Below are 21,673 nucleotides of genomic sequence, written 5' to 3' on the forward strand. Positions count from 1 at the left end.
TATATTTAGAGTTAGTTTTGTTATAAACTTGTTACGAAAGAATCAGGAACGTCAAAATTTCAATAATTATATACTTACCAAAAATCAACACAGTCAAAGATATCCAAATCGATAAATACGACGCCATTGTTTGTGGTTATTATTAAAATTCACGGAATAAATTCACAATAATACACTTATTTGAAACGATTATCAGAAATTATTATTGACAATATAATATTTTGCTGTCATTCGTTTTGATTGCAAAAGTACCGGGTTTATCAACTGCTTGAGACCTACGGCGACCTCGGTCGGCCGCACACTGCCTGACAATAAACAAAATAATATTATAATATTATTATTAATCGTTGCGATGTCTTTCGTGTTTAGTAGGAAACACATTTTGCGATGTTTCGAGTCTTCTCGATTGGCCTGCGCGACTGGTTATTTCGATATACGGAGTGATCTGATGCGAGACGGCCGATTGAGATCTATTGTCGGGCGTTTGCTGTTCGGGGGTCGCTATCGGATCGCGGTCCTGGCAGTTACTATAGTCCGACAACATAAAAGTGAACCTTTTGATGTTCGGTTGTGTAAGGCTGTTAACGGCCAGTACACGAGAGTGTAAGAAGGAAACAGCCCGTATTACACGTAGACAATCGTCAAAGTTACTTTCAATATGAATAAACTATTAAACTACTGTCAACAACAAGATCTCGGCGATAACAGAAATTCGCTTTAGTCGCGTGTAGAAGATTTTTTGTGTTGTCATTTTTTGAGAAAACCAATCCGGCGAAATTAGGTTTTTAATTTAAGTATAAAGTAATTGCAGTAATTCACTGAGAAGCCTAATTATTATTCGATAATTAACAATAGAAAAATAAATTAAAATCATTTCACCCATTGCCGACTCAAGTAGAAAGCCGATACATTCGCAACGACTGGTCCTACATTTTCCGCCCTTCCCATTGTTGTCTAAGGATGACCTGTTATTTTTCTATAGAGTGCTCATACTGACGCGTCTATCGTGTTCACACAGGGAATGGTTTGATTTGAATAGATAAGTTACATGATAAATAATACACTAGCATTAACACACCTTCTACAAATGTAATGCATAGATCAATGCTACACATTTTTTGGAAATCGATAGTGCCACCGGGTTTTGTGTGAAGGACTAGTCTGACTTTGACAGCCGAAGAATAACAAAAATGTATATTATTTTTTATAATTTATTAATATATTTGATTTGAGATTTTTTTATAATTCAATTTGAAACGAGAAAGGGCGAATCAATATGTCAAGTAATCTGGGATCTGATTTTGACAGCTGAACAGTGGACCACTCGTTGCTTGTGCAAAAAGATATGCTCAGGCTTTATTAATCTAAAGATGGCGCTGTTTCGCCTCTTAATTATTAGCATTAATATGATTCTTTCTTTTCTTCTGGATAATTATTGAGTTTGGAAGGAAATAAATCATTTATAATCATAATCATTACCTGATTATATTGCTGCAGGTATGTATTAATTAAATAATTAAGAGAACACAAATTATGCTTTAAAAAGTAGAAGGGCACAGTATACATATTAAATATATCGATGACCCAATCACATTGTTTTATAATTTTGAAATAATGACTTTTAATTGGTATTTTAAATAAAGTTGTTATAAAAACGCATCCTGTGAAAATCATTTTCTATAAAAATATTATACAGTCGAACTTGGTTATTAGGTTATTACGAGGAAGATGGAACCGACTGAATTTGCTCGTTATAAGCATTACTCGTTATATCGTTATATAACATTTTTCGGCGCCACGTTCTATTCAAGCATACAACATAAAAAACTGAAAACCATCATGCCAAAACAAACATGGCATTCATAAACTACAGAAGAAGTTGTTTATTGTAATAATGAAGTGCTTAGCTGCTGGCGCTGGTCGGTACCTACTGACTTCACAAAGTTGGGTTTTTTACATGCAATTTCAATCATAATATACGTGGATATTTTTTAAATGTTGTCGGCGAAAACACCAATTCGGTACTTAGACACTTAACTAGTGTCATAAACGTAATCCGATCCCAGCGACATCAGTCTAGTTAACTGACCGGTCGGATTTTATTACTTAGGGTCGAAAATGTTGTTTTTAAACGATCGACACATTAATAGTTTTGCTCGGTATACCCGAGAAGTAGCTCATTATAAAAGTGAATAAATGTATGGAGAAAATCATAAACTAAAGTGGCAACGAATGTTTCCTCATTACATCTGAGATCTCGCTATTACCGTGATCGTAATAACCATGTCCGACTGTATCTACCTATCATTATAATTATTGTACTGATTTTTCATCACTTCTAAATATTCGATCACATTAAAAACAATAATTTCTCGTGCATGTCTTTGTAAAGGTTTTTTGTAATACCCCAATCGAGATGGGGTTATTCATTTAGAGCGGAATGCACAATCTAAGATTTCGTTCCTAAGGATAAGTCGCCGAAAAGCATGACTTAACTATAGACAATCCTGAGTATAGAGTTAAGGAATCCTTAACCATAGACTACTTTTGTTATGAACACGCCCCCTTCTGTATTACCATTTACCACTGACAGCTGCTGTCAAAATAAATTCGCATGTCTATAACACAGTCCATACACTCAAATTTAATTTACAATGTATCTCAATATGGATATTGATAGTGTTAATTCATTTGGCATGTACTTGCAGAATATTATTTTATTTTTATACGCCAGCCCGCAGAAATACAAAATACCAGATGAAGAATGACACTAGACGCTAGTGTTACCATGTTAAAAAAAAAATCTTGTGGTGCCTGTGGAATCACGTATAATGACTTATAACGGAAACATAAGAGTATTATAATTAAATATTAATATGTATTTATAGTTATTGCATTTATAAAATGCAGTTGTCATATTTTTGTCATCGTTTAACAATTATAAAATAATTTACCTAATTTACCTAACGAGAATTTTTAAATATGGTATTATTTTCAATAGAAATGATCTTAACTAAGGACAGTGTTTCTGCATAGTGTTTTCTGCTAAGGAAATTTTAGTTATGACAAATGTTTCTGCATTCCGCTCTTAAACTATAAAAAATATACTATTGTATCATGTAAAACAGACTTTTCGCACACAGACGCAGCTTTTACACACCTAGGGGCCATCCATAGACTGTAACCGTATGCGGTTTAGAACCGTGTGCCATACTAAAACTTATGATGTCCGTTCATGGAAATATATTTTCACAAAATATATTATAAGCATCTGATCGTATCCGTTTATACCACACACTTGCACACTTAGTGAAAATATATTTTATCATAAGTTCAGTATGGCACACAGTTTCATCGCATTCATTCGCATACGGTTTCAGTGTATGGATGGCCTCCTACTATTTTCACACAAAAAAGTAAGCGTGCTTCTGCGCAGGTTCGTTTTTAAGTTGTTTAGCTATATATATAGGTATCAATCGATTTATGTTCCGGACTTGGTACAACATCTGCAATCGGAAGTCAGTGATTATTTGTTTTAATTGGTACCTATAATCAAAATGTTTTTGATCTTCTTGGTAGTTGATTTGTAGTTTAATTTGATTTTCACATGAACTGAACGACAATAATTAAGTGGTATTTGTTTTTCTCTCGCTCTTGAAAAAAATCGAAACAAAACCGATGTTTTATACTATTATACAACTCTGTTATATAACATAACTACATTGAATATTTATTTAGTCTAAAAAAACATAAATAATGAAATGTCAAGATGTATTTTACCATGACATTTATTTTGTTTACAATGTAATAATACTATATTCTGAACCTTGAATTCTTCAATCTTTACAGAACTTCCGTTTATTTGCTTGTTAGTAGCCATTCTATCAGTACTAATGAACATTTTTATTAAGTACCTAACTGTAATAAATCATTTTCAAGTTCAAATTTTAAAGTAAAATTCATTATAGGTATTTTGTAACACGAGAACAATAGGTAAACTTAAAATTATTCGATTTGCAATCTTTAGAAATTTGTGTTACCGAAAAAGTTAATTAAAACAATAAACTTATAAGTATTTATCAAAGATTTTGAATAAAATACAGATAAAGATAAATATTCTCCATTAAAAAAAAACATGGAAGCAACACACAATAATTATTGGTTGCTAAAGCTGTGATTATATTATGATGCACGTCGTGCACTATCACGCGAAGTGACAGTAATTTGACGCTACTGGAAAAAAGTTTGTAATGAGGTTTTTCATGGTGTTTAAAACGTTATAAGACTGATGCACCCATACCATACCACATTTTAAACATTTAAACGAACATTGTCGGTTAGCAAAATCTGCCGAAATCACCAGAACAACAATGAGGTCACATCACGTAGAACTGCACTGCATCGACACCTGCATGACTCAATGAACGTTTTTATCATTCTACATGCCTACACTTTTTGACTGTCATTACAAAATCACCCTTTTTGTGTTTAGCGGTTGGCACTATGTATTTTCCATAATAATGTTGTCTATTATCTGTGGTCTGCATGTTGGTTTCTGTTCAAAATATTATCTATGGATGTAATATCGCAAGTAATTTTAACGTACGCATACGTAGAAACTGTTAAAATTAATTGAAATTAGCATGAATGATGAATATTATTTCAAAAACATTAGAGTTGGCACTATCCATCATTGAATTTACAGAGATGGTTATCGTTCAAAACATTCTGCAAAATAACGAAACCATAGATTACATCTATCGCCGTGACAGCGTGACAGTACGGGACGTGCATAAAATAATCACAATTTAAGGGGGTTCGAGCAAATTGTTAAATACGTGCGTCACTATGGAAATTAATATTATGAAATGTCAAATAGACATTTCAGTTTTTCAATGAAAATTAGTGACAGGCCCGAACATAGATTTACGGATGCCAATTTAATAACAATATTTTTTAAATTTAAAACACATAAATATTTACTGTTTTACCAAATACCGATACAAAAGAAAGTGCCCTCTTCTGTGTGCTACCCCACTGCATACAGAGGTTTGCAACATATAAAATTATATTTTATTCGATAATTTCACTCATATAAAATTTATTATTGAAATAATAATATATTGTATTTCATCATACGGGCTGAATGTTATCTCAATATGGTATTCATGTTCGCAATTTTACGCTCGGGTCTCCGGTTGTCGATCACTGTACTTAATGTAGAGTTCATCTATTCTATACACAAGACTGTTATAGGCCACTATCGGCAGCTATCGAGAGTAGTTTATAATTTTTTTATCGAAGTATTAGTTAAGTTAGCCGTCTAAATAATCAAAACTGTCTATCTCGCTCTAAAATTTAACACAGCCAAGAGAGGCGCTGTTAAAGGGTTTGGGTCGAAATCCCGAAGGCCGAAATCCCGGAAAATAAAAAAAATACAAACAGCAATAATTGTGCAATCTTAACACTTATCTCGAATTGCGCAAATTTTACAAGAGGACAAAAAACTATTTTTTTGTGGAAAATGGGTTTTTGCTCTCTTGTAAAATTTGCGCAATTCAAGATACGTTTTGAGATTGCGCAATTGTTTACAGGAAAGACCAAAAACACATTTGTTCTACAAAAATGGTTTTTTGTCCTATTGTAAAAATTGCGCAATTCGAGATAAGTGTTAAGATTGCTCAATTATTGCTGTTTGTATTTTTTTTATTTTTCGGGATTTCGGCCTTCGGGATTCCGGCTATTCGAGATTTCGGTCATTCGGGATTTCAGCATTCGGGATTTCGGCTATTCGGGATTTCAGCATTCGGGATTTCGGCCTTCGGGATTTCGGCCTTCAGGATTTCGTCCGGCACCCGCTGTTAAAACATAGCACTTATTGTAACAATTACAACTAAGTTCTTGTAATTGTTACAATACGTGCTAAAATACTTCGATACAAAATATGAAAAACTTCCCTCGATAGCTGGAGATAGCAGTTTTGTGTATAGAATAGATGCGCAAGGATTCTACCGTCAATAGATTTTCCTAAATTGTTCATCAAATTTCAGTGAAGTGTTTCCCGATCGTGAGAAATTTTTGGAGTAGGAAGCGGAAATAGTAAAAGCAAAATAATAATCCTGTCATGACACACATTATGGGGGAATGACACTTGATTATGGTAAAAATGAATGTATTATTGTTTAAAAAAATCGCCTATGGTGCAAATGCTATCTGTGTTTGTTACAAGTAACAATTTTTTCGAAAATAGTATTTATTATTTATTTGGCAGTTTAGTCTGTTTATTATACTAGTATGTTAAAGGTTTACTACTTTTAACGTTGTCAGCGAGTACCTACAGAAAGAGTGCTATGATTTTTATACTAACAAAAAATCAAGGATCATTAATTAATTCTGTCTTTCGTTTAAAAAAAAACGTTTTTTTCGGTTAGGTACATGTTCAAACACGCGCGTTAACATGATCTTACTCCTTACTTCATTTATCGTTTGTTAATTTATGGCTACTGCCGTATGCTGTATCCTAACCACTGGGAAATGCCAATAGAAATGGCGTATTTCAAAAAAAATCTTACCTTATTCTTAGGTCAATAATTATTATAAAACAATCATTATTCGGAGGATATTTATCATATTTGAATGGTCAAATACATAGCTTAAAATCAGTATCTTTAGAATTATCTTCAAATGTGGCAATCTTCCCCATTTCTTGAATAATAAAATGCCTAATTGTTTGTCAAATTTGGAATTATAAAGATTATAAAATATAATTTTTTATCGTAAATATTTCACTTTATAATGTTAACAGTAATTTTACTAATGGTTTTGCAAATGCGTTTAAAAATTAATACACCTAAAGAGAGTTCTAAGAACCAACACCATCGCTTGCCTGAGCTTAATCTAGGTATATTCACCGTAATATTATGATATGCTTAGAATCGTACATATTGGTTCAATGAATAATGATTACTAATCTATTTTCTGACGTTGTAATCCATTTATATACTTATTTATTTTGAAAACCTGTTAATTTAATTTCTCGTTTTAACACAATTTTAAGGAACCTACTTGGACCGCAACCCGGGCATTGCGAGTCTCAGCGTGATCGACGCAAGGACATCGAGGATTGAAATAATTATTATTGTCTGGTACCGAGCAGAGATTTACACGATGATTAACCTTATCTTCGTGAATTCACTGCCAGATGAAGGCCTTTCTCGTTTTATATTATAGTTTTTACGATTCGAATATTATTTCCGCATGTATATCACAATATATTATTGACAATCGTATTGTAATAATTATTATGCATATCGATTATGCGCTGATTGTCAATTAATTACGGCATGTCATCAGTTTATGTTATCATAAATAAGTAATATTAATTCTTAGAAAACGTAATTGTGTCACTGCAGTGCTAGAATTAACATAAAAACATTCAATGTTAATTACGCATTACTATTTTTCATATTAAATGGTATGAACAATCTGCGGGTCGCGGGCTGAATTATCCCCTACTTTTTACCATGTTTTTCTTAGCTCGTATTCTTGTTTGTCCGGTGGTTGTTTATCCAGTACAAATCTTGCAATCGATTTTTAACTAACTTTCCAACTAGCTAGACATTTAAATCTTTTAGAATATATCAGAACACGATGCCATCTTTAAGTAGAATTGAATTCATTTTCAGTTAATTCTGTTTTGTATGAAAAATTATTTCGGAAGGAATCCGTAAAAAGTAAAATACTATTATCGGTTGCTGAGGGGATGGTCCTAGCAACTAAATTATTAATATATACGTGCGTTACTATGAAAATCAATATGAAATGTCAAAATGACATTTCAGTACCTATTCTATAATATTTATTCAGTACCTATTTCTATCAAGTACAAAAACAAGTATTTATTTGAATTGTCAAGTTTATATGATTCAACAGAAAATTTAAAAACGTGGTACATAAAAAGTTCATTTTATTTGTAATTATTCTTGATTAAAATAAAATACACTAGTACACACTTGCACTGTATGTAATTTTAGATTTTACATATTTTGTGCAATTAAATTTAAAATAAAACCATTATTTTGAAGCCAAATTCTGAAATGACATTACTTTAGGTTGTATGGATACTATCCACAGTCTATCCACAAATACTATCCGTGGCTTTATCCAACTGACTTTCTTTTTATGCATACATACTGCAGTCTGCAATTTAGAAGAGATCTTTATTAAGCTACGTGTTTTTTCGACTTATACGAGGTATAAATGAGAACTCTGCCATTCTGGGCAATGTTGACCTTTGTGTCCCTGATAACATCTTAGAAATAGGGAGCATCAGTTGTTTATTCTCCCAAGGTACAGAACCAAGCTGCTACTGGTAATGCCAATTGGGAGGGTGATAACTATGTTCAACCAAATTGCTTCGGGTGTTGATATATTCCACCTACGTGAGGATGAGTGTAGGTGGACGTTGTTTTATAAATTCTTAAAATATGGTCTGCTTAACTTATCCGGTGTAGGTACTTCCTTCTACTTATCTAATTAATATTTTTTGTATTTACACATTTATACTGTTTTAATAACTGAATACTGATCTATCTCTTTTTTATGTAATACTATTTTAATACTGCATATTTCTTTGTTTCTAAATGTCATGTTGTGAACGTCTTAACTTATTAATTAATTTGTAATGTTTACTACATGTAAAAATAAATACAAATTTGAATTTTTTGAGTTTGAATAAAACAAATGAAAATAGCGTTCTTGACATTCGCATTACGCACCGAATAATATATATTAATTACATTATATGTGAATATTATATTTTGTGATAGTTCCTTAAAAAATATGGGAACATTTTGTAAAGCATGAAAAAGTTTTATTGTAAGGTTTTAGAAGACATCTGGATACGATGCAAGGTTAATTATTGATGACACATTTGGTACCACAATCCGGGAGTTCCAGTTCGACCTGGTGAGAATACAATATATTTATGTGATTTTCTCAAAGCCTGGGTGTTTGTGATTGTTCCACTTCTATTACTAAAATACTACTGTTTCATTACACTACTGTCATTATGCCTCTAGGCATGTTGCTGTGTTAAAAATAATATAAAAATATGTATATACATCTATATATAATATTTTATGTCTTAAATAAATAAAAAAATGATTATATATATCAGTGGTCTAGTGGTATAGACATAAATCTTTATGTACCTATATTATTATGTATTAATACGTATATAATGAAATTTATTTTATTTGTTCCCCAACTTTTTTTATATCTTTATTTGTATGTTTTTTTTTAATTTGTGTACCTATCTAAAATATAGTAAGTATTATGTAAATATCAAATTGTCTCATTACTAAAATTGTTTTGGCGGCAATGTCCGGGCAGTTTAGGTTTGGGCGGTTTTGTCGGGACCCCAATTATGGCGCGTTTTCCGATTTTCCAATGTACCAGTACTGTGCAAATTGGGGCTCGCGGCCCGGCAGTCACAGTTTCAGATAAGTTTTTCAAGTTTGAATAATATCGTCGGTGTTTTGTAAAAAGGGCGAATCAACCATTTTGGCGAAATCGAGATTTTAATGAAAATACAATATGTACCCCACTAGCTTTGTTGTGTAAAAACGGCGAATTTTTATCTCCACAGGAAAGTACTTAAAAACGATAATCGACTAAAATTAAATTAATTAAAAATACGAAATAAGAAGCAAATGTGACATATTAGGCCTTTTAAACTATTATATAATAATACCTATTATAATGACAGTATTCTTTCTAAGCTTTATTATAAACTTGTTAGATATTTATAATCATCTACAGGTAAAAAACAAATAAATGTCAAAAGTTAAAAATCCTCCTCCTGTAAAGTAGCATTTTGGTTAATTCGCCCTTTTTACAAAACAACGACGATATACAGTACCTATTGCAACATTTTTCTGGAATGCGGAATACCCATTTCCTCTTGTATGTAGTTCTGGCGATTTTTAAATTTTATATACGTCAAAATAATACGTAATAATATATGTCAAAAGGTTGCCGTCATAGGTCATTAATCCATAATTAATATGTATTTATTATTGTTCTAGTCATTATTAAAAAAAAAACATACACAAGTCGATAAAAAAATAGAAAAAAACTTTATTCTTGACAACATTTATATAATTAGCACATGACACACACATATATAATAAATTTAGAATTTTATAAACAATGTTGCATAACAGTGTAGGTACCTACTTACATAAAAACATTTTCTAAGATTGTCAGGGACGCTATCGATATAATTTTGTTAAATTACCTATAAATGTCAATAATTATTAATATAATTTAAAATTAAACTGACCAATGTACCAAGGAATACATATTTTTTACTTACGTAATTAGGTTAAAATGGAATCTAAAATACTTAACCAATTTTTAATATTTTCCAAGATTCAAGAGGGAAACTTGACCATTCTAAAGTATATAATTAAGAAATATACTCCAATCCGTATTTTTTAACGTTATTTGTCGTAAAATATATAATTAAATGGAGATATTAGAAGCAAATCCGACAAAGTTCAAAACCATCAAAAATTTGTTATTCGTTGTATTCGATAATTCTTTATTTTTTTTATATACGTATTTGTTTGTATTTCAGAAAAAAGGTAAGTCTAAGGATAACACAAAACCAGTACTTAAATATTACACAATTAATGATAATTTTTGTAGTTATGTTTTGCTTTTAATAGCTTCAAATATGCAAAGTCGTAGTATATATTAATTTTCTTTTAATATTGTAGTAAGTATGTATAGTTTTTTAGGTTTTTGAGTATGCCAATTATCCGGGTAAGTATAGGACAAAGTCGATAGTAAGCTTGAGATTATTGATGTGTTGAGACAGACAGATCATCAGGAAAAGTTTGATAACACCGAATACATAAGTGTTTAGGTTATCTTTAATATTAAATACTGAACAAAATATGTTGACTTGAGAGTTTCAACAGATCTTGAGGTGCCATTTTTTGTATAGGATCTCTTGCATCTTTCGGATAAACTGTTAGTGAATTAATTAAAGGTGGATAAAATTATTTTTATAATTTAATATAAGTAAACGTTTGTAAAAAGATGCTAGCACACTAAAGACAGACTATGGAAACAGAAATAATTGGTTAAATGTGTTAATTGTTATAATATTATACGTTGGGTAACATCAACATTACAAGCAATAAACACATTAAAAAATTTGAATTATATGATAATATATAACTGAAAGAGTGACCTACCATTATGTCTTAAGCGTAGGGTGTTCAACCAATGTGTGCTACCCGTGCTCACGTATGGCTGCGAGACGTGGACCCTCAACAAGGGAGATGTCCAAAGGCTAAGAGTCACACAGCGAGGCATGGAGAGGTGCATGTTGGGCATCACGCGAAAGGACCGTAAGAGAAATGAATGGGTTAGGAAGCAGACAAGAGTACGCGATGTAATAGACGTTGCCAAACAGCTGAAATGGAGATGGGCGGGGCACATTGCTCGCCGAAAGGACGGCCGCTGGACAAATGCCGTCATCCAATGGTAACCAAGGGGTACGAAACGGCCACAGGGTCGCCCTAAAAGCCGCTGGATTGACGAACTGGTAAAGTGCGGCGGAAATACGTGGCAGCGAACGACACAGGACCGAGAGAGTTGGAGAAAGCTTGGGGAGGCCTTCATCTAGCAGTGGATTGACACCGGCTGATGATGATATAACTGAAATAATTATTTTACATGGGCGCCATTGCTAAAGCATCGTCATAATACTAGACGAATGAAATATTAGTAGACAAGTTTAGTGCAGAATTGCAAGGCTCGATAATATATTTAACCAGCTTTCAGAATAATATTGGGTAAACATAATTTAAGCCTGTTATGAATACAGGATGGTTTTGACGACAAAAACAATGATACATATTATTATAATGAGACGATATGGAAGATATTTTGAGTCAATTTCTAGAACATAGTATTAATCTGATCCAAAATTAACTTTATTAGCAAGTCAAATTATCTAAAGTTAATAAAACCACGATATATTTATTGTATAACCATCAAATTTATTACACGATGCTGAAGGTATTTCGACATGAGTAAAGAATTTTATTTTGATATGACTATCCATTATAATTTAATTAAATGGTCTTGTGGACTGTTAGTAGTAATAACTTAGGTATATCAGATGAAAAGATACAACACAGATTAAGAATATAATAATAAGTTCCACGATAATTTATTATGTCACAAAATGTCGCCGATGTGTATAATTGACTACAAAAGAAAATTTTTTAATATATTCTAATTAGAAATGTCACGATATTTTAACCATTTTTTTGTTTGGATATATAAAAAGAAAAATCCATAGGTTCATTTATTTGGCCGTAAAGTCGAATAAGTCAAATTTATGAAGAAGATAGTTCAGTTCGTAGCAGTAACGTCCCTAGATAAAATGCCGCCCCTAGGCAGCGCCAAAATGCCTCCTTATTTTTTATACTTACATTATTTTTATCATCCTATCATGAGTCCAATATCTCAGAAATGTGTTGTATGGATACATTACTAACAAAATATCAGACTAATTATTCGCAAATCTGCACGTGTCGTTTCTGGTCACAAAGGACGTCGAAGAGCAACGGAAGTAAACTAGATATCGCAAACCCGACAAAACCAGTGAGCTGATTTTTTTAATGGAAAGATATTTTCGTTATTACTAAGCTTAGAAAGCTATTTCTATATTATATTCCAAATGATTTTCCTCGATTTGCCGCCCTTCGAGTAACTGCCGCCCCCAAGCGACGCTCAATCTGCCTACCCCCACGGGACGTCACTGGTTCGTAGTCCATAACACAAAGTTTAATGTTAATACGATCATATAACTATTATTGTCAATAGGCTAAGATGCATAGAATGTTAATTATCAATAAACAGTAATCAGACGTTATTTTGGGTAATTGGTGATTGGTGTTTAACGGTACACACGCGTGACGAAAAACTGCAAAAAGCAGACATTAAATAAATACAGTTTTTGGTGTTGTTTATTTGTTTCTGAAACTGGATTTTTTTGGTTCTGATTATATACGTAAACACGAAAGATTAGCAGTATTAAATATAAATCACAGAGTTGACATCTAGGTAATACATAAACAGAACTCTGACGAATCGATTTGTTAGTGGAACTATTAATTGGATATGTAGGTATGTAATAAATAAGGCATACAATCGCTTGCCATGTGACGCAATGTCAACATTCTATGCATGTGGACCATAGTAATTGTGGCGAATACTTAAAATAGGGTTTAGATTAAACTTGTGAATACAATATGCGAGCGTGCAATTATTCGCGGAATTCAATAATTTTATTTTCCTTGTATGACTAACCTGAGATGTACATGGTATTGTGTAGCTTATGATCAAATTCGTATAGAAATATACATGTATATTATAGTACAAAAGTAAAGTTCATCTTGATGTAATATTAATTAAAATGTAAGGTAACACAGATGTTTTTATTGGCGATAAATTTGGCGCCACAATAGTCTGGGCAGTGAAGAATAAACGGTTCTTCAAGGTTTGAGTTGATCCAAGATCCAATCCATGTAGTATGTGATCCTGGTGTAGACACCCGGCATACCGCTTGTACCACATCTTCTGGGTCCAAAACTGACGACGCCGTACTGAACAAACCGGACGGTTGGACCGACTGTTAGCTGATGTTTAAGTGGTCCTCCGGAATCTCCACCGCAAGAGTCTACTCCTCCAGCGCCACCAGCACAAACTTGCTTGTAGCCTATTCCTGCAGGGACACTCCTGGAAGTAAACGAGGGCAATATTATTTATTTTTATATTCCGAGTTCTGGACAGATAATATAACACTGAGTCAACATCGACGAGGGTCGTGGTAATGCAACACAAATATGGACCATTACAAACCAATGACCCCGTACCACACTAGGTCTTAATCGGTCGTACCACGAGACCATATCTTTAGATGTGAAGACAAACAAATTATCTGGGGAGCAGTTACCCAAGACTGGGGTTGCCACGATTTCAAATATGCTTTGACTGAGTTTATATGACTTATATATGACCCACCCATGAGAAAGAGGAACACGGATAACAGGCAATATAATATATATATATATATATATATATGTAGGTAATTATAAATAAAAAAATGCCGAATAATCTAAGTGAAGAAATATTCACGTTTGCACTATGACATTGCATTTTTTAAAACAATACAATAATTGGTATTTTTGGCCCGACACCTGGTTGGACCGACTTCCTTTTGGGTATACATTTCCGGACGTTCACAAAGGATGTGGTTTGCATTCTGTACTTATCCTAATATAGTTTTTCTAGGTTCCACTACTGGATACAATTGAGGTATCAAGATATTGTTTAAAATATTGAACTAATGTATCATTATTTTGATAATAATTTGTTCATAATCCATTAATGCAGTATCTGCCAAACTATGTTCCGCGGCACACTAGTGTGCCGCAAGAAGTCTCAGGGTGTGCCGCGAAGGAAGAGGTCTCAAAACTGTTAATCAATAATGTCTATTCATTTAATTTTTCTTCAATTTTAAATAAATTCAACATATAAATCTCTGTTGTCGTTTGGATCGTGGTATCTTTGCGGATTTGGTTTTTTAGCGCTCGTGGAAATGAAATAAAAAAAACGAGAGCGGTGACAGATGGTAGATGAGGATTTAGGCGTTTGTTTATTTTATTTAGAGTCGGGTATTGACATAATGATTTCTAAAAATCAATTGCATCCTTTCTCAATAATCAAAAAATTATTATCACCTATGTAGATGATAAATTATTGTACATTGATGAAATATTAAAAAAATCTCTACCAGCAATATGATTTCCTTTATTCATATTAATAAGGTACATTTCTCTTTTTAAGGCAGTTTTATTTGGTGTGCCGGGAATTCACCAGTGTGCCGTGAAGTTCAAATTCAAGTTTATTTATTTTATATATAATGAACAAAACAAATTATAAAATTAAAGCGTTCACGACATGACATAAAATAAGTGCTAACAATTCTTGATATATAATTAGAGAGCAATGTGAGTTAATAATACAATAAGTAATAAAATAAGAAACGAAATAAAATACATAAATAAAAGTAGATCGAAGCACACAGAGTGAACTATTGATAGACCCTATCTTAAAAACTTATAAAACAACGTCCACCTAAATTCATCCTCACGTAAGTGGAATATATCAATATCCGAAGCGATTTCATTAAACATGTTTATTGCCCTCCCAATTGACATCACTAATGGGAGGTTAACTTTGCACCTTGGGAGAACAAGCAACGGATGCCCTCGATTCCTAAGATAGTTATCAGAAACACACAAGCCAACACCACCAAGAACGGCAGAGTTTCCATATATGCCGCGTATAAGTCGGAAAAAATATGTACCTAGCCAAATAAAAATCCATTCTAAATAAGCTACAGTATGTAAGCATACCTAAGAGAAAGTCACTCGGATAGAGCCACGGATAATGTCCATACAGCTGAAAGTAAAGGAGTCTCAAAAATTTATTCTGGACCCTCTCCACCATAAGGCCGTACTTCAACTAATGCGGGGCCCAAACGATATACACTACATTAAGGTATCTTCTGGGAGTGTATACGAGAGTAAATTGTTGGGTTTCGTACCTGTTGTAAACGCCTCCACAGAACTGGTTGGTCAGAACTGGAAGGAAAACTTTGAGAAGGTCTGCTGAAGCGGTGCCAGTTTCAGTGGCTCCCCAACCTGTCACTACCAAATTCTGCCCTTCTAAAACTGTTGTAGATACTTCCCGTAAGATTGGCAGGCATATCGGTGCAGTGTTCACTATAATAAAAATAATAAAACAAGATAATAATATTTTAAGGTTCTAGTATTATTTTATTCCATGACATCATTTTCAACCAAGGCTTTACCGGATTTGTTCTTGTATAATCTCGGAATTCTGGGATTAGATAATGTCAATTCAAGATTTGTCCAAAAGTTGATTTTTGTTCTAACATTAATATGAATATACACCATCGAAAAAAGTGTGTAAAAGAGTGTATAAAAAACACGTTTCTTGTATTATTAATTGAATTTTCGTATACGTGGAAGTGGTGTTCAGTTTACGTTTTTGAATATTATTATTATCGTATGGTCCAGCGCTCGAAATGGAAGATTTTACAAACATGAACGCTTGATAATTTTCCGAAAATATTTATATCTTTATGTGATAATTGTATCTATTCATCTATTATACATATATAAATATACCTGCCAAGATCAGGTGGTCAAATGGAGAGTTGTCATTAAAGCATATTATAATGTTAATGGTGCTACAGACGAAAATTGAGGTTTACGTCATATCGTAAATATTTATTTTTACTATGATTCCGACAAGTGTCGTATAAACTTTTAAATCTATATATTATGTATAAAATGTAAATTAATTTCATGAACTGGAATTCAAAGTTAAATTTTTCCACGAGACTGAGCTGCATTTCGATTTGTTTCAGTCTATTTTGAGCGCTGGTATAGTCGTTATGAAGATGCGTTAATAATCCGAAACAGCGGTTAATATGTATAACTAAAATATCATAGAATTAAAAAAAATATATTTAAAACCATTATAGCGCCTGTGCGCGTGCATGGATTTACTGGCAGCAATGGTGAGTATTTTAAACTAACGTGACAATAACTGTTTACACGTAAAAGTGCTGACTGACTCTCCAATTCATTTCCGTAAGAATGAGCGAGACGCGATGTTGTCATTTTATGGTATTATTTAGTACTATTTGACAGATAGGTAGTGGAAATCGGTCAACCTGAAAATTTATTCGTAGTTCGTTTTTTGCCGGCAGGTTCGCCACTATCGTTTTACTGCGCAAAAATCCTACTGTTGCATGACAGTTCAGAAGCTTCCAAACTTTTTTAATTCATGCATGCAATCTTGCCATTTGCAGAATAATACATGTATACCCATACATTTTATTGCTATGGCCGTGAGAATACTTACTGTCAACAGTAAATCTATGCACGTGAAAACGGAGTATTACGTTATTGTTGTCGAAAATTACCCATACGAAAAGCAATTCCGGCATTTTCAAACTCAATATTCTGGGATCAAGAAATCACGCGGGATTCCGATCTCGAAATCCTAGTCGATAGTATTTGAATAATCAATATGTACATTTCGTAAAGTCGATAGCGCTCGCCAATCTGATGATTCCAACGTCATCCGTCAGTTTTGTAGGGCTGTAGCTTGGGTGGGGGATGATTTCCTCGACACTCATGTCCTGGAATGGTGGAGCACAGTACCGGTTTCTCCCAATCCCTTCGCAGTCCTGTTCTTTGCTGACGTCATGGTCGCCGACTCTCACTCCGGCCACCGTTCTTCCAGGACTCAAGTTAGTGATGCAGTGGGCAGCTGTCAGGATGTATCTTGAGCTGATGATGGTTCCACCACACTTGAAGCCAACGGTGCCCCCTAAAATTAATTATGTGTAAAATTATTTATTAGAATTATAATATTATTTATTATTCTATGTCATGGGTTAAAATAAGGAATTTGGGCTATCTTTGGGAGCTTAGTCAGAAAAAATTGTAAACAGAGGAAAAATGTATGTCATATTTTTTATTATCTTAGAAATATTAATTTTTTATTATAGAACATATACATATTGTTAAGTACCTACCATAAAAAGGCTTGCAAACGCCGTCGATTAAAATTAAGCATAGATTAAAGATGTTGAAAAAAACCTTCTCCAATAGAGATAGAGCCTAATGGTATGAAATTGAACCAAAAAAACGATTGTCCACTGATTAAGTTAGCTAAAAGTTTCTTCGCATTGCAGGTTCCTTTGTAGAGAACACACTACTATTGTGACATTTGCCAATCTACGGGGATTATGAAAAATAATCCACGACCATGAGTGATCACGTTTCAAGCATTTCATGTATGACCTACTACCTAGTTTAAATTGTCGTAATTAGATATGAGTCTCGTAGCATAATTGGTTAATGCACAGATTGGCGCGACACCAATGGTTATACGGGCGCAAATCCCGTCGAGGTTCGTATTTTCTTCAAATATGATTTTTTCTAGTGGGTATAAATATCTGAGGTGTTTCCAAGTTATGTTTGTTCAATATATGGAATGTTTCATTCTCAAAATCTCGTGAATTATTCGTTGAATAAGAAAATAGTTTATTATAAAGTATGATGATTGAAAAAAGGCAATATTTACTTGTATTGTAAGCAATCAGCGCCATCCAAGGGAACTCATAAATACTTGTCTTATTCCCTCCAAGCAGTTTATCATCATCAACTGATCCGCAAGAAGTTGGGAGTAGGCTAAGATTGGGGTGATTGGTGACGTCAGGTGGCGGCGGAGGGAAGGTGGCTGAACCATCAGTAGGAGTGATCACTGGAAGGTTGATTGTAGGTGGAGTGACTACTGGTGGCGTAACTGGGGTATTATTGATAGCACAGCATACCTGGAAATTATGAAAGAATCATTGTAATCATGTCTTCTGAGACTGTGTGTTTCATAAGTCATGCAATCTTAGATTATAGAAACAATACAGGCAATAGTCAAGAGTTCATTAAGTTTTTGATACTATAATCATTAGATACTAGGTGCCCGGAACTACTCCCTATAAGTGATCATGGTCATTGATAAATAATAAAATACGTATCTTCTTTTCGTATAATTTGGCACGCAATAGAACGGGACGGATATAATAATTCCGCTCGACGTAAAATTTCACTTGCGTGCTCGCGTTAGTCGCACTTGACATTCGCTTTCCAAGAAATGAGTCGAAGAATTGTGCATTTGATGGTTTCGTGCGTTCGAGCAAAACTAAAATCTGGCAAAGGAGACTTTCTTTTACAATTTGGTGTGAGGACTGTGCGGGGGATGAAAACATGTAAACGCGCACACCTTACAGGGAACAATGATTATGGTATAATGATTTAAGGTAATAAAAAAGGTGTACTAAGCAATTGTTATAACTAATTGGAAAATAATCCCAAGTCAAGGAATAATACATACCTTTGGAAGACTTGCTTCAAAGCCACAATGTGCTTGTTGGAGACGAGTTCTGATGGATACTGGGACAGGTCTTGGAGCTGATTTAAGTAGGTCCAGAAGCTCTGGACATCTCATTATGGAAATGCATGTTCCTGCCTGGAGGTCAGGGGTGACGCACATATCAGATTCTGTGAAGCGATAAAAGATATTTTTTTTATTAATATGTATTACTTACATTAAAACATAACGTTTACGGAGACATTTTAAATCATGAATACTCTCAAAATAAACTAAATTAAAAATCTTATCACGCCCATACTGGTTCAGGAGGCTAAGTAATAGGCATTATTGAAAAAGGATGTGAGGAATTGGGCATATTTAAAAGGAAGATATTGAAAAAGACCTTCGGAATAGTATCTATAAATGGTACATACGTGATAAAAAAACGTTACAATTACGAAGTGAATCAGTTATCGTCTAACATTTCAAATTCAAATTTATTTATTTATAAATCTCGTAAAAAGCTGAAGTACCCAGCTTCGCACAGGGTCGCTTCATGGATACATTTATCTTAGATATTTAAAAAATAATAATAAGTAATTATCTTTTTAATATTACAATATCTGTGTAATATAATATGGCAATATGAAAATAATTCTAATCGGAGTAAAGGTCAAACAAAAGAACACTAAATAAAATCGAATCCAAAATATGCAAACGTTATTAATAGTGTTAAATATGTAGTAAAAAATTCAAAATTGGATGGAACAAACAAACAAAAAACTTTGTATTTTATATAATACTAATTTAGAAACCTTCGCAAGTGTGCGCAAAATAACTGACAAAGGTTTCATCGCAATCGGATTAATGGTATGGGAACGCATACGAATAGAAGAAGAAGATGGTTTTACTAATTCAGAAACCATCGCGGGTGTGGGCATAACAACTGACGAAAATTTCATCGCAATCGGATGAATAGTATAGGAACGCATACGGGACAGACACACGGACAGGCAGAGAGACATTCATTTTTATACATAAGATATAGCCTATACTCTTTGCGCAAGTGCAAGCAATAGGTTGACAAAGTTTTATCGCAATCTGATGAACGGTATGGCAGCGCATACAATACGAACAAACAAATATTGATTTTTATATTTTTGAAGATAATTAAAAAAATTAAATTCAAGAAACCCACAGCGTGACGCAATAAAACATAATTTAAAATGGTATTGAAAAAACAAAGAAAAAGGAATAATATTAGAAAAATACTGAATTATAAGTAGACCCTATTTAAAATATATAATATATACAAAAGTGTCACATAAACTCATCATCACATTTGAGGAATAGATCAATGTTTTGGTTGAACACAGTTATTGCTCGCCCAATAGGCATTGCCAATGGTAGGCTAGTTCTTTACCCTGGGTTAATAAACAACTGATGTTCCCGATTTTTAGACAATAAAATTATCAAAGACACAGGCCAATACTACCAAATTAATGTAATGTCTAAAAAAATACATCTAAATTCAAGAGTTCCAAGTGGTTCCTTTTCAATGGGTCAGAATAGAAAAAAGGGCATGAAAGGACTTAAGCTGAGGTGGATGGACTGTGTATTTTGACACAGCATCCCTGCGGTTTAAACAGTGGAGAGAGCCATCAGTATATGGGTAGAGACCTTTACACTGGGAGTGCTGACGATAAGAATACTATTATGAATAATTTACCCTAAGAATCTCATGGACAGAAGTCACGGGTCGCATAAGATAATAGCTGAAAGTTTTATACATTGAGAAATAATACAAAAAAAGCTGGACTCCAATCCCAAGTCAAAATTTTGATTCCGGGATTACAATTTGATGATTTTTTCGATAATTAATATTTTTTTATTTATACAAAAAGCATTGATAAAATCGGTAAAAAATGTCTAGTATAATTTATACTATTTACGGCTATACTTCAGCTGGGGCACGGTCTAAAACGATCGTAACTGCGCGACGCGAAGAATGTGCAAACGACGCGTGCAGAATAAAACATAATTTGTCTTAAAAATTCAACATGCATCCTTTTAATGTTATGTTTATTGTTCTATTTGTAATAATAATAATATATTCATTGATGTGTTTTCTTTTTCCAGTAAATGGGTAACGTTTTTTAGTTATCTTTACACGATTTAAGAATTAATTTTTCCGACGCCGTCACAAAACAAATTGACGTGTTCACAGCTCGACTTTCGCTCCCCGATTGGCAGCCAGTCCAAAATTTCGTCGCACCTATAGTTGAAAATTATTTGCCGTTTCACTGAAGTATGCTCTTAAGAAATTATTTAATGTTAATATTGTGCACGTTCAATCTACATCATACAATCTATAATACTGTGAAAGTAAAATAGTTTCATAAAATTCGGCGTAGAAACAAGGGCCTGCCTGCACATCCGTGGCACTGGCGGCGGTTAGACGCCGTTCGCGTGCCAGAACGTCAGTGGCATCTAGCTGGAACGAATGAACGAATTTATTATTTTTCAGATGCTCTGCCAATTGGGAGGGCAATAACTCTGTTCAACCAAATCGCTTCGGATGTTGATATATTCCATCTACGTGAGGATGAGT

The 21,673-nt window shown here is 33.4% G+C and overlaps 2 protein-coding genes across 4 annotated transcripts in view; both read right to left on the reverse strand.

Annotated features, from left to right (window-relative positions):
• The window catches only part of LOC147071542 (phenoloxidase-activating factor 3-like), a 42,385-nt gene extending 42,082 nt beyond the window's left edge, over nt 1-303 (reverse strand). For both annotated transcript variants that reach the window (XM_085948360.1, XM_085948359.1), the window contains exon 1: nt 79-303. In XM_085948360.1, coding sequence (XP_085804486.1) covers nt 79-127 — 49 coding nt within the window. In that variant the 5' untranslated portion in view covers nt 128-303. The remainder of the gene's footprint in view (nt 1-78) is intronic.
• An 11,752-nt stretch (nt 304-12,055) lies between these two features.
• Nucleotides 12,056-21,673, reverse strand: part of LOC147071544 (phenoloxidase-activating factor 3-like) — a 41,873-nt gene continuing 32,255 nt past the window's right edge. For both annotated transcript variants that reach the window (XM_085948362.1, XM_085948361.1), the window contains 5 exons: nt 19,084-19,250; nt 18,277-18,526; nt 17,221-17,517; nt 15,698-15,875; nt 12,056-13,824 (listed from right to left, as the gene is read on the reverse strand). In XM_085948362.1, coding sequence (XP_085804488.1) covers nt 13,581-13,824; nt 15,698-15,875; nt 17,221-17,517; nt 18,277-18,526; nt 19,084-19,250 — 1,136 coding nt within the window. In that variant the 3' untranslated portion in view covers nt 12,056-13,580. The remainder of the gene's footprint in view (nt 13,825-15,697; nt 15,876-17,220; nt 17,518-18,276; nt 18,527-19,083; nt 19,251-21,673) is intronic.

Source organism: Rhyacophila brunnea, unplaced genomic scaffold (genome assembly GCF_057557595.1).
Source record: "Rhyacophila brunnea isolate RB1 unplaced genomic scaffold, BYU_Rbru_1.0 scaffold_20, whole genome shotgun sequence".
NCBI lineage: Eukaryota > Metazoa > Arthropoda > Insecta > Trichoptera > Rhyacophilidae > Rhyacophila > Rhyacophila brunnea.